The following is a 17395-nucleotide window of genomic DNA, read 5'->3' on the forward strand; positions in this document are numbered from 1 at the left end:
CTGAATGCACAGACAGACGCACTTGCATGAACTGACGGATCTGAAGAGGGCTGCCTAATGTGCAGGGAAAAAAAAAAGTGCAAAAGCGCCGCCACGGCCTACCACTCAACGAACAAGAAAGAAGCCTGATAGCAGAGCCTAGCCAAAAGGCTGCTCAACCTGCCAGGCTGCCCATGGCCCCTCAGCTCCCCCGGAGGCAGGAATAAACATCGGATCAGCGAACAGAGACCGGAGGGAGGAGGAATCCCCTCCTCTGTATTAATACTATAATTTTTTTAAAATTTTGCTTTACCTGAGCTCAGCCTGTCCCAGCTGAGTACAGAATCAGTCTTCAGCTGTGAGAGGAGAGGGCATATACCATCACCGCTGTGCTCAGTTTCTTGCACTGCTTGCCTTTCAGCTGTCTCTTACAGCTAAGTCCACACCAGCTGAAAACCGGCTACCAGACCAAGACACTCATTTGAGGAATAGATCCAATAATTTACCTCAAGAATTCTCAACTGAGGGAGGAACCATATGGTATCACCATAGGAGAGTGGGGAAAATTAATTTTCAATCCTCTTTTCTCCTTCTAAAAACTGTAAGCAATCCCCAGTGGGGAGATGCAAGTCCACCATCTGCTGGAGAATACTGGCAGGCTGATGTCACTGCAGGGGTATATATACTATGATGTTAGCTTTGCTCCACTTCCATCTGCTGGTAGAGGTGCATAATCCACTTGTTCTGGATCCACCTGTCTAAATGCTAAGAAACAGTTTTCATGTGCAACATAGTATACAAATTTGTGCACAGTGCTCTTTTATGCACCATTCTGTTTTCCTTTTCTTGTGTGCATTTGTTTTATGACCCATATGTGCACGCACATGCCCACAGCTTACAGGGAACGTTGTTGTTAATAGCTGGTATATAATTATCCTCCTTTTCCATTCCCACTCAGTTTTTTTTTTGAGGGGTATATTAAAGGCATCTAACCATAGGAAAAACATTTTGTGAGGGCGATATTTAAATCCTAACTTTTCCGGCTAAGTAATGGCGGCTGAATATCTGACCCCATTGAACGGCTGCCACTTAGCTGAATATTTATTTATTTATTTATTTCGAATTTTTCTATACCGACATTCTTGAACAAAGATATCAAATCATATCGGTTTACAATTGAACATAACTGTCGCGGCTATGGTGTTACATCAAACATAGAACATTGAGCAATAAACAATAAACATAGAACAGGTCAACAGTTCAACAATAATATATAGTGAAATGCTTCATCATAGAGTAACATAATATATATAAATAGGGGAACAACAACTGGGGCGACTGTATGCGTAATATCAAAATACGTTTAATGAAGTGTCATTATGCAGCTGCATAGTGGATAAGGCGTGGTGGTAGCATAGGGCATAAGGTAGCTATGAGAGTAAGACTGAGTGGTGGAGGGAAGGAGGAGTATGTAGGCAGGAAGGGAGTGAGGCATTGGAACAGGATTAACGGGATATGATGTGGGAGTAATAGGTGATCAAGTCTCCTAAGATCCTTAAGGATCGGGTGACTCCTTAAAGAGTATGGTACGGAAGAGATGGGTGCTCAAGTGTCTCCTTAAAGTCCTGATATGTCTTATGTCCTGAGGTTACCTTGTGTCATGTTATGTCTTTTGACCCGTGTCAGAGTAATGTTGAGATTCAGGAAAGGCTTGTCTGAAGAGCCATGTTTTAAGGTGTTTTTTAAAATTTTGGAGAGAGGGTTCTTGGCGAAGCTCGGGTGGTAACGAATTCCAAAGGTTGGGCCCGGCTGTGGACATGGCGCGTTTTCTTAAAGTGGTTTTGATCGGTGGTGCGTATAGGGCTCCTTTGTAGGCGTTTCTAATAGGTCTAGCAGAAGTTTGAATGCGGAGTTGAGAGCTTAATTTGAGGTGGGCGATGCCGTGGATGTCCTTGTGAATCATCATAAGTGTTTTGAAGGTGATCCTGTGTTTTATGGGAAGCCAGTGAAGACTTTGGAGTATGGGTGTGATGTGTGCTCTTTTGTTTGAATTTGTGAGAAGTCTTGCTGCAGCATTCTGGACCATCTGTAGAGGTTTGGTAGATATAGCAGGTAGGCCTAGGAGAAGAGAGTTGCAGTAATCTAATTTTGTAAGGATGAGAGACTGGACTACAAGCCTGAAGTCACTGAAGTGTAGAAGAGGTTTCAGATTTTTGAGGACTTGCAGTTTATAGAAACATTCCTTGGTTGTATTGTGGATGAAAGATTTTAGGTTGAATAGGTTGTCAAGCCGCACCCCAAGGTCTCTGACGGAAGAGGTGTGATTTATGAGTGTATTAGTGGGTTGTGGTGTGCTTTGTGGATTGATGAGATTGTGTTTTTCATCTGGCGAAATAAGGATTTCTGTCTTATTTGAGTTAAGGATGAGGTTGAGGTTGGTGAGCAGGTTGGTGATAGATTGTAAGCAGCAATTCCAGTGTGCCCAGGTTTTTTGCAGGGATTCAGTGATAGGAAGAAGAATTTGAACGTCGTCGGCGAAAATGTAGTATGTTAGTTTGAGGTTGGCGAGTAGATGACAGAGAGGTAGTAGATAGATGTTGAAGAGCGTCGGGGAGAGGGATGAACCTTGTGGGACTCCTCTGTTTGATTTGATTGGGAGAGATTCTTTATTATTAATTCTGACCTTATAGAATCTGTCTTCAAGGAAAGATATGAACCATTCATGTGCCTCACCTTGGATGCCGATGTCTGTTAGGCGTTCCAGTAGGATGGAGTGGTTGACCGTATCGAAGGCGGCGGATAAGTCGAGTAGAATGAGAAGGTAGGCTTGTTTTTTTTCCAGGTTGAGAAGGATGGTGTCAGATAGTGATGTGAGTAGGGCTTCAGTATTTTGTGATTTTCTGAATCCGAACTGGAATGGGGAGAGTATGTTGTTCTCTTCAAGGTAATCAGACAGTTGCTTATTTACAAATCTTTCCATCACTCTTGAGATCAGGGGAAGATTGGCTATTGGACGGTAGTTGGCAGGATCAGTTGAAGGAAGGTTAGGTTTTTTTAGTAAGGGTTTTAGAATGGCTAGCTTTAATTGATCTGGAACCTTGCCTTGTGTTAGAGAGCAATTGATGATGTCTGTTAACGATTGAGAGATTGTATTAGGAATGGAGAGTAGGAGATTGGAGGGTATGGCGTCCAACGGGTGAGAAGAAGGTTTTAGCTTTTTAAGGATGTTTACGATCTCCATTACGGAAGGGGTCTCAAATGTTGTAAGGCTAAAGCTCCTATTAGGTAGAGTGGAGCTGAAAGGAAGTGTTGTAGGTTGAGATGAGGCGAATGGTTTGAGTAGATTAGATATCTTGTTGTCAAAGTAGATAGCGAGTTCGTTGGCTTTACAGGAGGCTTGCTCATCTGGGATGATAGGGGGCGAGGGTTTTGTAAGAGATGATACGATAGAAAATAATGCTTTAGAGTCGAATGAGAAGTTGTGGATTTTTTTGGCGAAAAAATCTTTTTTTGCTTTGAGAATGGCAGACCTGTATGTATTGAGGTGGGCTTTGTAGATTAAGAGAGAGTTGGTAGATGGGGTCTTGCGCCATTGGAGCTCTTTGTTGCGGAGTTTTTGTTTGATGTTTTTAAGATCTGGGGTGTACCATGGATTTCTGTTGGCTTGGGGTGGCTTAGAGGCTTTAGTAATGATTGGGCAGGATTGATCGGCAACCTCGCTGGTTATCTTGATCCATGAGTTAATGGCTGAGGGTGCGTCAGAGAGATCAAGTCGTTCCAGTTCTTTTGAAAGCAGATTGCTGAGGAAATCTGTGGAGCACGGTTTCCTGTATTGTAATATGGTTGTCGGGGGAACAGTTCTCGGGTGATCAATGATTTGGAGTTCGGCGGAAATACTATAGTGATCTGACCATGGAATTGGGACACAGGAAGGTATAGCGGCAGCTGATAGGCCATCATTGAGGAAAATCAGGTCTAATGTGTGACCTGCTTTATGTGTGGAACCATTGACAATCTGGCTGAAGCCCAATTGGTTGAGAGCTGTCAGTAGGATGTCACAGTTGTGGGATCGTGGAATAACTAGTATTCTAGCTAAATAGTTAGCTGGCTAAGTGGTAGGTGGGGTGAGGGAGTTCTGGAGAAGAGCAGACTTAGCTGGATAAGTTATCCAGCTAACTTGGATTTTCAGAGTTAACTAGATAACTTATCAGGCTAAATCTGGTCAGCCCATAAGACTGCCCTTAAGTTAGCCAGACAAACTGTATGCAGCTAACTTTGAAAGAGCTGGATATGTTCAGTGGCATGGCTGCACTGCTGAATATATGGGCTAAGTTAGCCAGACAAGTTTATCCGGCTAGCTAGCCAAGCTGCACAGCAGCTGAATATGGATATATGTATGTTAAAATTGTGCAGTTTGGGTTTTATCACAACCCTGGGGATGGTAAAGTATGGATGTTCAGAGTATATCTGTATTCTAGGTGTATGATACCGAGATGCATCTAATAGTGAAGACCAAAAAGACTCAGCAGTACCTCGGTTTTTAGCTCCATGTGATGAGTGGCATGTTGCAGGGATTCATAAAAAAATTGTAGTACCCTTAGTTCAGGAATGGAATAGAAACTACGCAGAAAGCAACAGTGCTGAGATTACAGCCCCTGTCTTTTTTCCCTGCATTATCAAAAACTTCAAAACAAAAAACCCGCAAGTTAATAGGTACCTGAAGTGATCTGCTTCTTGCGCCTCTGCTTCTTTTCTGACCTGAATCTTTCTCCTGTAGTTCTCCAGCTTCTCTTCTGCTTTCCGTTTCTGAAGTTCTTCATGGCCAATCCCACTTCTGCCTGTTGACAGAAACCAGTGTGAGCAGCTGTTGAGATCCAAACATTTACAGGCAGCAAAGCAATGTGACATAGCTAAAGCCAGAAGAATGCTGAGCTGCATGGAACAAGGAATAGCCAGTAAGAAAAAGGAGGTGATAATGTCCTTGTATAGGTCCTTGGTGAGGCCTCACCTGGAGTATTGTGTTCAGTCCTGGAGCCCATATCTCTGAAAGGATAGAGACAGGAAGGAGGTTGGCCAGAGAAGGGCTACCAAAATTGTGTGGGGTATCGGAAGACTTATGAGGAAAGGCTGAAGGATCTGAATATGTAAACCCTGGAAGAGAGGAGGTGCAGGGGAGATATAATTCAGCTCTTCAGATACCTGAAAGGTTTTGAGAATACACAAATTTCAAGCCTTTTCCATTGGAAACAGTAAAATTAGGGGTCACGAAATGAAATTCCAGTGGGGATGACTCAGAAACAACATCAGGAAATATTTCTTCATGGAGAGGGTGGTGGATGCCTGGAATGCCTTTCTTGAAAAAGTGTCAAGGACAAAAACAATAAACGAATTCAAAAGGGCATGGGATAAACATTATGGATCCCTAAAGGCTAGAGACTGGAGATGAAGAAAAAAGGGTGCATGGGGGTAACCTGCATGGAGCGGCAGTTACTACCCTTAACAGAAAGCATGGGGATTACTACCCTTAACCAATTAGCCTTGATGCTTTTGACAACTGCAACATTGCTCTACAATTCGACAGCAGGAGAGAAAAGGGGAATTGGATTAATATGACAGTCCAATGCTGGGCCCCAAAGACATTAAGAATAAAGCACAGCACAGCACAGAATAAAGCACAGCACAGCACTGCTTCTATGGCCAAGTCCAAAAGCAAAGCACGTTCAAGCAGCTTTGCCTGAATCATGAAGGCGGCTGCTCACACCATAAAAACATTGTTAGCAGTAATTTTGTTATGAATTTGACAGTTGCTTGGTTTTGATTGTAAATATTGCTACCCTTAACATAAGGCTTGGGGGTAACCAGCATGTAACAGCAGTTTCTATTGTTAGAAACTTGCTGGTCAGACTAGATGGACCATTTGGTCTTTTTCTGCCATCGTTACTATGTACGCTAACGAGTTTAACAACAAAAGAAAACAGCACCTAAACAAAGTCTGAGCTACATCTTTCTGTAGCTGGGTATTCCTTGCAATGGGGTACAACTAGATAAAGCAGCAAGAAGATTGATTCAAAGTTGGCCTTTTCCACAGCTTTTTCTCCCGCTTTTGTTTGTTATAATCAACACTGATAAACTGGCAAGGAAAATACAATAAAAACTGAAAATGAAGATCCCTCCTTATCTTCTGTAAATAAATATAAACATTTGTGGAGCTAGCCAGAGACTAGAGTTTTCTTAGCTATATACATTCTTACTAGACTGTGGGCCTTTAAGGATTTAATACTGAACTTTTGGAACACCAAGTTTTCAAAAAGAAAGACTTGTGGCCACACTTTCCTTTGGGGTCTATTGGCGTCCTGAGAGGCCCGTTGATTTCTTGCTTACCTGCTTCCGGAATTGGCGGTCGGTGACGTCGGAGATGGAGGAGCCGGGTAGACTTGAAAACTCTGTCTACTCCGGCGCGACACCGCCGGCGCGACAGTTAAGCCGCGCGCAGTCAAGGGGCGCGCACGGCTTTGTCCGGCTTCGTCCGGATTGGGACGGTAGTGGACGACAAATTTCCCCGAGGAGAGTGTGACCTTGGAAAGTGGCGACAAGATAAGTAAAGAACTTTCTTCCTGGGTTAAAATTGAAAGCATTCTTGAACTTTATTTTGTTTCAAAGGCACAGTAATTAAATGGTTGATCGAGTCGTAGAATATAGCCATGCCTCATTCTAAAAGAAAGGCTAAGTTAAGAGAACTTTCTGTTACCTCTACGCCAGTGAAATCTTATCAGCCAACCATTTCTGAGTGCTTTCAAACTCCCTCATTAAAGACACCGGATGGGGCCGCTAGCGGCATGATCCAGGAGCAGGACCTAGCCGCTTTGGCCAGTGAAATATCTCTTACCCCCGGTGCCCCGGAGAAACCGGATCCTCCTTTTATGGAAACCGAGATTGCCAAAACAACATCAGGAGGCCCTCTCGATCCCCTTAGAGATGTTGGAGAATCAACAGGAGCCTCAATGGACAATGAAGAACAAAAGTCCGGGGTGATCGGGGAAGGCTCGGACATAGCAGGAGGAAACGGAACTCCTTTACATCCAGGGGAGGTTGGTTTGGGGAATACTGGTCAAGAAATATTGGAAATTACACCTAAGAAACTCACTTTAGAGGAATTGGGACTGATGATCATGAAAATGCAGAGATCAATTAACAATTTAACTTTAAATGTGCAGGAAGTCTTGAATAAAAATGTATCAGTGCAAGGGAAAATAGAAACGTTAGAGAAAGATGTTAAAATTATTGATGAAAAAGTGGGAGGATTACAGAAAACACAGGTTAATTTAATAAAATCAATACAAGAGCATGAAGGGAAAATAGAGATGATGGAGAATTTGAGTAGGAAACTGAATTTAAGAATATTAAATTTTCCAAAAGTCCATCTGGTTACCCCAGTAGATCTCTTTAATAGTTACTTAAAGAATATTCTAAAATATTCAGAAAATTCCCTGCCTAAATTATCTAAGATCTACTATTTACAACAAACTAAGGAGGAAAGTAATTTAAAGCCAGCAGAAAGTTTTAACCTGACTGATTTTTTAGAGAAATCATATGAATCCAAAATTGAAACAAGATCCACTTTGCTAGTACAGTTCCTTTTTCAATCAGAGAGAGATGAAGTGTTAAAACTTCATTTCACTCAACAAAAACTAGATTTTTATGGAGCGCCGGTAAGAATATTTCCAGATGTCACGCGAATAACACAATTAAGGCGAAAACATTTCATTGCACTCCGAAAGGAAGTACTAGATAGAGGGGCACTTTTTTCCTTACGTTACCCTTGCAAATGCTTTATAAAATATCAACAAAATTCATATATTTTTAATACTCCAGAACAATTAAGAACATTTCTCGACACACACCCCAGAGGGATGTAATTATGGGAATATAAGAAATAGAAAATGGAGTACCAGGAGGAATATTACCTAGTTTATTAGATTCCTAAATTTTGCTCCATTTGTTACTTAATGTCAACGTTTTCCAATTTTTCTTTTATTATCCTTGTTAAGATATGATATCGGGGTAGATATTGTATGACACTTTAAATTCTTTTGAGTACTATGTTTTCCTGGTATCTATTGTATCTTTGTAATAATTATAAGAAATGCAATAAATAAAAAATTAAAAAAAAAAAAAGAAAGACTTGTAAGCCAATTTAAACCCTGAAACATGTATATTAATGTAAGCTGGAAAACAAACTTACACAAACGCAGCTCTCTATTCCATTGCCATGAGGTCAAAAGATGGTGGTATATGAGTTGGAAGAGGGGTAGTGCTTTTCCCCCTGGCTAGTTAGCAAGAGACAAAGCAACTTCATCTCACAAATCCCCATAAAAGCGTTTGGGGTAAAATGTAATTTTAGAAGATAGTCAGTTACCGTTACACTGGAAGATAGGCTGGCTTAGTAATTATTTGTTCTGCCAGGTTCATCTCTCTGTGGATAGTTAAAGAACATAAGAAGTTGCCATACTGGGTCAGACCAAGGGTCATCAAGCCCAGCATCCTGTTTCCAATAGTGGCCAATCCAGGCTACAAGTACCTGGCAAGTACCCAAACTAAGAAGATCCCTTGCTACTGATGCTAGTAATAGCAGTGGCTATTTTCTAAGTCAACTTGATTAATAGCAGGTAATGGACTTCTCCTCCAAGAAATTATCCAAACCCAGCTACACTAACTGCACTAACCACATCCCCTAGCAACAAATTCCAGAGTTTAATTGTGCATTGAGTGAAAAAGAACTTTCTCCGATTAGTTTTAAATGTGCTACATGCTAACTTCATGGAGTGCCCCCTAGTCCTTCTATTATCCGAAAGAGTAAATAACCGATTCACGTTTACCTGTTCTAGACCTCTCATGATTTTAAACACCTCTATCATATCCCCCCTCAGCCGTCTCTTCTCCAAGCTGAACAGTCCTAACCTCTTCAGCCTTTCCTCATAGGGGAGCTGTTCCATCCCCTTTATCATTTTGGTCGCCCTTCTCTGAACCTTCTCCATCGCAACTATATCCTTTTTGAGATGCGGTGACCAAAATTGTACACAGTATTTAAGAATGTTTCTTTTTATGATACTCTGTTTTGTTTCTCCATTCTTTTTCTAAATATTCCTAGCATTCTATTTGCTTTATTGGCTGCCGCCACACACTAAGCAGAGATTTCAACATATTATTCACGATGACGCCTAGATCCTTTTCCTGGGTGGTGATTCCCAATGTGGAACCTTGCATTGTGTAGCTTAATTTGGGTTTCACTTACCTATGTGCATCACTTTGCACTTGTCCACATTAAATGCCATCTGCCATTTGGATGCCCAGTAGCCCCGTCTTGTAAGGTCCTCATGATTTAAAAACTTTGAATACTAACATAGTATTGTCAACAGAAAAGATCAAATGTTCAATGGTCTATCCAGTCTGCCCAGCAAGTTTCTTATGGTAGTAACTACCGCTCTGTGCAAGTTATCCCCATGCCTTATGCTAAGGATAGTAATGTTTACAATTAAAACCAAGCAACTGTCAACCCATAGCAAATTACTGCTAGCAACATTCTTATGTAATGAGCAGCCTGTCTGTTAATTCAGACAATGCTGCTTGAATATGCTTTGCTTTTGGATTTGGCCATAGAAGCAGTCCTGTACTTTATCTGTAATGTCAGCATATCAGTAACCCCAGACCATAAAAGTTGGGGTCCAGTGTTGACTGTCATCAGAATCCAATATCCCCTCCCCCCTATTGTCTAAATACCTGATTTTAATCCCTTGCACGTGGGGAAAACAGGGGTTACACGCGCGGCCGGGCCTTGCATGCGCTGCACACATTTTAGAACAGGTCCGGCCATGTGAGTAACCCCCGTTACACGCACATGGGTGCGTGTAACGTGTAAAAAGGGTGGTTGGTTGGTGGTTAATGATTAAGGATAAAAGCCACGGTAACCTGGATGGTACTAAGTTTGGCTGTGTATGAAACTCCCACTTTCTACATTAAAATATTTTCTTCAGTTAATGTATTAAAAAATATATGTTTTAAATTTTGTTCAGGTTGATAGGGGTGAGCAAGTGTTTTTTGGGGGGATTTTGAGGGTATACTCCATGGGTGGAAAGGTAAAGATTGCAATTGCATCAAAAGCATCAAGGCTAATTGGTTAATGGTAGTAATCCCCATGCCTTCTGTTAAAGGTAGTTGTTCTGTCCCCAGCAGTGGGTACATGTTTGTATCTGTCTATATTGTAGTTTAACTGTGTTTAGTGCAGTCCTCCCTTCTGAGGACTCTTAATACAGAAGCACTGTTTGTAACCTGTGATAAAAATCTGTGAGCCTTTGCCTTTAAGCAGCCCCCTCCCCCCTCCACTTTCTCTCACCATAGGGAGAGCTTGAATCCCACTCAATCTAACTTAAGTTTTCCAGAGTGCCTTATAGGTTCAAAGAACTGCTCTTCATGCTCCCCCTGTGTTACATGGTTCTTAGGCTCGCTGCCATTGGACCCTGTCCCCTGCCTCTAGCTTTTGGAGGAGTTTCCTTTAAAAGCTCTCGACGAGAGTTCAGTTTGCTCCATGCTTGCTTCCGAGTAGCAGCGCTCTGTGTTACCCCCTGAAACGGATTGGGTTTCACCTTCCCTTTATTGCCTTCTAAGGACTAAATCAGCCTCAGATTCCTCTTACCTTCTCACCCTTGCAACCCAAGAAACTCCATTCTCCTTTTTCCTACCTCACCTCCAGTTACCAAAGATTCTTGCCTGGGGCTCTCATTTGAAATGCAACAATTGTGAGTAGTATTTACTTGTACAATAAATGGATTTCAGACTTACAGAATCTCTGTCATGAGGACTGATTGGGGGGAAGTTTAGCTGCCTGGATAATAAAACACAGATGTTTTATCTGAGCCAGAACAGTAGTAAATGCTCTCTGTGAAGGTTATCCCCATGCACTATCCACAAGCCTTTAGGGATCCAGTGCTCATCCCATGCCCTTTTGAATTTGTTTACAGTTTTCCTCCCCACCTCTTCCAGAAGGACATTCCCACCATCCATCACCCTCTCCGTGAAAAAATATTTCTTTATGTTGGTTCTGAGTCTTCCCCTTTGAATTTCAATTTGTGACTCCTAGTTCTTCTGTTTCCTTTACAATGGAAGTTCGTGCATCATTAAAACCTTTCAGGTATCTGAAGGTCTGTATCATATCTCCCCTATACCTCCTCTCTACCAGGGTATACATATTCAGATCTTTCAGGCTCTCCTCATAATTCTTCTGATACAGACCCCACACCATTTTGGTCATATTTCTTTGGACCGCCTCCATCTTTTTTTTTAGATATAGGTTCCAGTACTGAACACAATACTCCAGGTGAGGCCTTACCAAGGACCTGTACAAGCTCCTCTGTGCATCCCAGCATTCTGGCTTTAGCTATCGCTTTGTCACAATGCCTCGCCGCCTTTAGATCGGCAGACACTATCACCCCAAGGTCCCTCTCCAAGTCAGTGTACATCCATCTTTCACCCCCTATCACATACAGTTCTTTTGGATTACCACACCCCAGATGCATAAATCTGTATTTCTTGGCATTGAATCCCAGCTGCCAAATCCTTCCCATTCTTCAAGCTTACTTAAATCACTTTTCATTCTCTCTACTCCTTCAGGCATGTCCACTGATTTACTGATCTTAGTAACATCTACGAATAGACAAACTTTGCCTTCTACTCCTCCTGCAATGTCGCTCATAAAGATATTGAACAGAACTGGTCCCAAAACTGATCTGTGTGGCACGCCACTTAACACCATTCTTTCTTCAGAGCAGGTTCCATTTACCATTACACACAGTCTCCTGTCAGTCAACCAGTTTGCAATCCATGTCACTACCTTGGAGCTCACTCCAAAGATTCTTATTTTGTTCAAGTGTCTTATGCAGGAGCACACCAGAAGTTTGCTGAAATCCAAGTAAATCACATCGATCACTCTTCTTGATTCAATTCTCGTCAGCCAATTAAAAAAAAAAAAATCTGAATTGTTTGACAGGATCTTCCCCGGGTGAATCCTTGCTGCCTCAGGTCCAGCAACCCATCTGATTATAGATAGTTCACTATCCTTTCCTTCAGCAGAATCTCCATTAATTTTCCCACCACTAGGCTAACCGGCCTGTAGTTTCCAGCCTCCTTTTTGCTACCACTCTTGTGAGGCTACCACTGTTCTTCTCCAGTCTTGCAGCACTAATTTTGCTCCCAGGGATCTACTGAACAAGTCTTTCAGCGGACCTGCCACCACATCTCTGAGCTCCCTCAGTATTCTAGGATGTACATCATTCGTCCCCAGTGCCTTATCCACTTTCAGTTTTCCTAGCTTTTCCCATCAGGCCTGGATTTGTCAATAGGCACACTAGGCCTGGGCTTAGCCCGGCAAACTTCTGGGGAACAGCAGGCTGGCTGAAAATTTGCTGCCTCTGAACTGTGCCGAATCTCATTCAGCAGAGAGCACTACTCTGTCTCCTGATCAGCCCTGCCCCTCCAGGCAGCATGCAGAAAACAGGAGAGGAAAAGGATCAAACCTGCAGCAGATAGAGCAAAGGGGGATCAGCTGGGAGTGTATGTCTGTGTGTGAAAGAGAAAGGAGAACAAGGGTAGAATGCAGTCTTTGTCTGAGAGAAGGGATTGGTGCCAAGTGGGTATGTGTATGCCATATTGGGTGGAATGTTAGAGGAAATGAAGGAGGAACAGGACCAGAGCATGGTAGGGACACCTCCCTCCTCTCTTCCCCACCCACTGCAATTCAAATCCTCCCTCCCTTGATCGTGGAATTTGATCCCCCAGATTCTTAATCTTGCCCATCTCCCTTCTTCCTCATTCCTAGTCCTTTTTCCTTCTCACGCTCCTCCCCCTTTCTCTTCTCCCTTCCTAATCCTTCTCCCTTTATCTTCCCAACTCTGAGGTCCATTTCCTGTACTGATTCTTGAGATCACTTTTCTTCACTAATAAAAATAAAAATAAAAATTATACTAATAAATATACTGTAAAACCAATTTTTATAATGTAATACAAAAGATGGAAATGTTTGCCAATTTGCTTCAGAACTTTTTAATTTTTGATATAGAATCGACCCATGAGCTGCCACAGAAAACGAGGAGTCTGTGTGTTAGACCTTTTGTGTCCTGTTGACAAACTTGGAAGGAAAGGGGAATGATGGGGGCAACAGCACCAACAGCGCCTAGGGGTGCCAAAATTCCAAATCCATCTGTTTCCCATACATTCTCTTCTGTAAATGGAGTTTCGTCTACCCCACCCCCATCTACACTCTTTTCAATCAGCAATAGTCTTTCTCCAGGGTCTTTTAGTGAACACTGAACTGAAGTATTTAATATTTCTGCCATTTCTTCCTCTTTCCACACTTTGCTCTTTGTCACCTTTCAATTTCACTATGCCACTTCGGGCCTTCCTCCTTTCCCTGATATATCTGAAAAATGTTTTGTCATCTCGCTTTACCTCTTTGGCAATTTTTTCTTCCGTATGACCTTTTGCTTTCCTGGTTTCTTTCTTCGCCTCCCTCACTTTCAGCAGGTATTCTTCCCTGTGGTTTCTCTTTTTGGGATCCTTTAAACTTCTTGAACTCTGTTCTTTTTGCCTTTATTTTTTCAGCCACCTCCTTTGAGAACCAGGATCGGTTTCTTATTCCTCTTACTTTTGTTTACTTTTCTAACATATAGATTTTGTTGCATTTGTAATAGCACCTTTTAATTTTCTAATTTTAATAATTTTGTGTCATCTGCAAATTTGATCACTTCTCTGGTTGTTCCCAACTCTAGTTCATTTACAAATATGTTAAAAAGCAGTGGTCCCAGTACAGATTCCTTGGGCACTTGACCATTTAGACCTACTCTCTGTTTTCTATCTTTTCAGCATATGCTCAGCAGAGCATGTAAAAATTCCTCTAGAAAGTTTTTCTTTCAGATTCTGTCCTGGGGCACATTACCCTTCAGCATGGGTTTCATATCCTGCTTGTCTTCTGAGAAAAGTCTAAACCAAGCCTTCCTCTATGTAACTGAGGAGCTCCTTAGTACCACCGCAAGTAAAGTGTGCCTCATATCACAAGGGGGGTTTTTTTTCCTTTTTTTAACTGGCAAAACAAGAGCTGGGGCCTGGAAATACTACTTCAGCAACATTTTTAAAAGTATGGTTTTCAAATCTACATCATATGCAATATTGTCAATTAGAGGGGAGATAGATTCAGCCCTGCTGCATTAAATGGCAGTTCTCCACAAACTTCCATAAAAATATATCTGTCTAATAATGTATACAAACTGTTTCCCCAGTCTACTATTGCAGGAACACAGAAGTACAAATATTTTCATGTTTTTCAAAATGGAAATGGTAGAAGTGTTGTTTTGAGGCCATCTGCTACTCATAAGGAAAAAAAAAGAGTCATGCTTTAAGGTTTTCAGGGACTGAGGTGGTTGCACTTTTTCTGCAGACTACTTCCAGCTACGTGGGCTGTGGACACATGAGGATGCCACAACCCACTGCGACTTTGCTTTCCACCACTTCACACTCCTTTGACCAGTGGGCTAGGTACAAGAGAGGTTGCAGCAGTCTGCAAACTTCTCCCAGAGACCTTGACTGTGGCCATCCTCAGGTGTCATGACCCATAGTCCTTGGACAAGCAGGCTAGAAGGTGCACAATATAGGACCACTTCATCTCAACAAGACATTCCATCTACCCCAGGTCAGCACGATTTCTTCTTCTTCTTTGCTTCCTACAATTCCATTGTACTTCCCAAGCAAACCATTGTAAACAACTAGTGTACCTTTCCTTTATATTTGCCACCTTCCCAGCCACTCTTCTGCCTTGTTCACTGTTCTCAAACTTCAATATTTTCTCTTATTTAGTTATCACAGCTCTTCAGCATCTCATTCTCGTCACTGTCATTACACGTCTTCTCCACAGTCTTTCTCCTCCTCCTCTCAGCTAGAGATATTTCAAATCCTAGCTTCACAAGGCAATTCTCATCCCATCTGCATAAATCAACCTGTTACCCCTACAGCCTTATCTCTATTCTTCTCATCTCTCATGTTCCCTATGGAATATCTGCTTTATTTACAACAGACTTGTCTGCATTCATAACTTCTTCCTCTCTCATTTCATTCATCCTCTTGTTCTGAGATATGGCTTTCCTCCACCCCCATGGACTCTGCTTCAGCTGTTGCTGTCATGGAAGCTATTTGTGGTACATACCTCATTTGATGGGCCGTGGTGGCAATGTCCGACTGCTACTCTCGCCCCCCCTGCAGCTGTCAACCCTTTATCCTTCCTCAATCCCATTCCTTTACTTTCTGAGGCCCACAGTATCCATTTATTCATTCCATTATCCCTCCAAGTAGTGGTTATCCATTGATCCTGGATAAGATCCCCTCCTCTTTCGTCGTTCTTTGAACCATCTTGTCCTTTCCTTATATTTGGGAACTTTAACTTCCATGTTGATAACTCCCTCTGACTCTTACATCTCAAAAAAACATTGCCATAACCTCATTTGACCTCAAATTATGCTCTATTGCTCCCAATCACCAACATGGCCACTGATGACCTAATTCTCTCTTGCAACTGCTCTAAGGTTTCTCCCCCTTCCCCCTTCTCTGACCATAAGCTGATAACCATCACACTTAACCATCCTCCCTCACTGTCTCTTCCAGGCACTAGCAACTCCTTTGGAAATCTCCAGGCAATTGACCCTTGCATCCCTTCCACTACTCTCATCTCTCCTCTCCAATCTCATTAGAGTGATGATTAGGCAGTTTCTTGTTACAACACTATACTCTTACCTCACCCCTTTCTCATTCTCTAAGATGTGCCAAACCCCAGCACGGGCTCACCTCCAGAGTTTGTTTTCTGCATTGTAGAACTGATTCTGAGGACTAAAATTCCATTGCCATGCTGACTTACTATATTTTAAATTTGTGCTCCCTTCCTTCCAATCTGCTACTGAACTTAAGCAAGACTTTGGCCATCAGACAAACACCCACCATCTCTTTGCTGCATTCACCTTGCTTCTCAAACTGCTTCCACCCCTTTCTTCATTTCCTGCTCACACTATGGTTGATTCATTTTTTCATGATAACTAGGTTCACAAGATTAATCTTATGCTCTCCACCAGGCTCCTACCACATACCCTACATTTCTCTCCCCCTTCCCCTTAGCCCTGTCACCCTTTCTTCCTTTATTGAAATCATAGAAAAGGAAACTGCCCATTATCATTCTTTTGACTCCACTCCCACCCAACTCCTCAGTTCTCTCTCCTCCTCAGTCATTTTATTTTGTTAACCTTTATCACATGCTCAATCAATGTATCTCTAAGTGAAGTACAAACACCCAGATCTGTATAAACATATGGGGGTCAATATCCAGCCATTAAACAGCTCGGCTACTTAGCCAGATAAACATATCTAGTTAACTAGCAGGGTATATTCAGCAGTGTGGTCGCGTTGCTGAATATAGCTAGCCACATATCTTTATGCGGCTAACTTTAGGACAGGACAGTGGTACGACCAGAGTTAGCCACATAAGTTAAGTGTCTAACTCCAGATATTAGAGTTAGCTATGTAACCTATGCTAACTCCATTCTTCCCTGAAACATCTCCTACCCACCCCCGACTTATTTGGTTACATTCTAGCCACATACGGCATTTAATATCGCCGTTTTGCCATTTAGACTAATAACTTTTCAGTTATCCATCTAAATGCCTTTTGAATATCGACTTCAAGGATAGCACAGGCCTCATCATGCCACCTCATTTGTCCCATTCTCAATCTGTCACTTTGTATGCAACAATTCCTGCTGTCTTCAAACATGTTGTGATCATATATTTCCTCAAAAAATCTGGGCAGGATCCTACCTGCCTTTCTAACTATAGTCTTGTCTCTCGATCCTCTTTCACATTCAAATTACACCACCATTGCTTTGACTTTGTAGCATCTCATGTCATTCTGGATTTACTCCAATCTGGCTTCTGCCTTCCACAGAGACAGCATTTCCCAAAGTCTCCAATGACTTCTTCATGGTTAAGGCCAGAGACCTTTTCTTGATCCTCATCCTTGATCTATCCACTTCTTTTGACAAGACTGATTACCATTTATCCAACATTCTGTTCTCACTTGGATTGCAGGATTCCATTCTATCTTGGTTCTCCTTCTAGGTTTCCTATTTCTCTTTTAGTGGATCCTCTGGTGAATCTACTATCTTATTAGTCAGGATGCCTCAAGGCTCTGTCTTGGGCCTTAGTCTCTTCTTTCTCTACACCCATTCCCCATATGATCTGATCTCCTCCCACAACTTCCAGTGCCATCTTTGAGCTGATTACTCTCACATCTCTCTCACTCTGCACCAGATATTTCAATAGAAATCTGTAATAG

General features: G+C 42.1%; 1 protein-coding gene across 1 annotated transcript in view; it reads right to left on the reverse strand.

Annotated features, from left to right (window-relative positions):
- Window positions 1-17395, reverse strand: part of GPATCH11 (G-patch domain containing 11) — a 1168394-nt gene that overhangs the window by 1124497 nt on the left and 26502 nt on the right. Inside the window, exon 4 of the mRNA XM_029594426.1 lies at window positions 4697-4817. Coding sequence (XP_029450286.1) covers window positions 4697-4817 — 121 coding nt within the window. The remainder of the gene's footprint in view (window positions 1-4696; window positions 4818-17395) is intronic.

Source organism: Rhinatrema bivittatum, chromosome 3, assembly GCF_901001135.1.
Source record: "Rhinatrema bivittatum chromosome 3, aRhiBiv1.1, whole genome shotgun sequence".
Taxonomy (NCBI): domain Eukaryota; kingdom Metazoa; phylum Chordata; class Amphibia; order Gymnophiona; family Rhinatrematidae; genus Rhinatrema; species Rhinatrema bivittatum.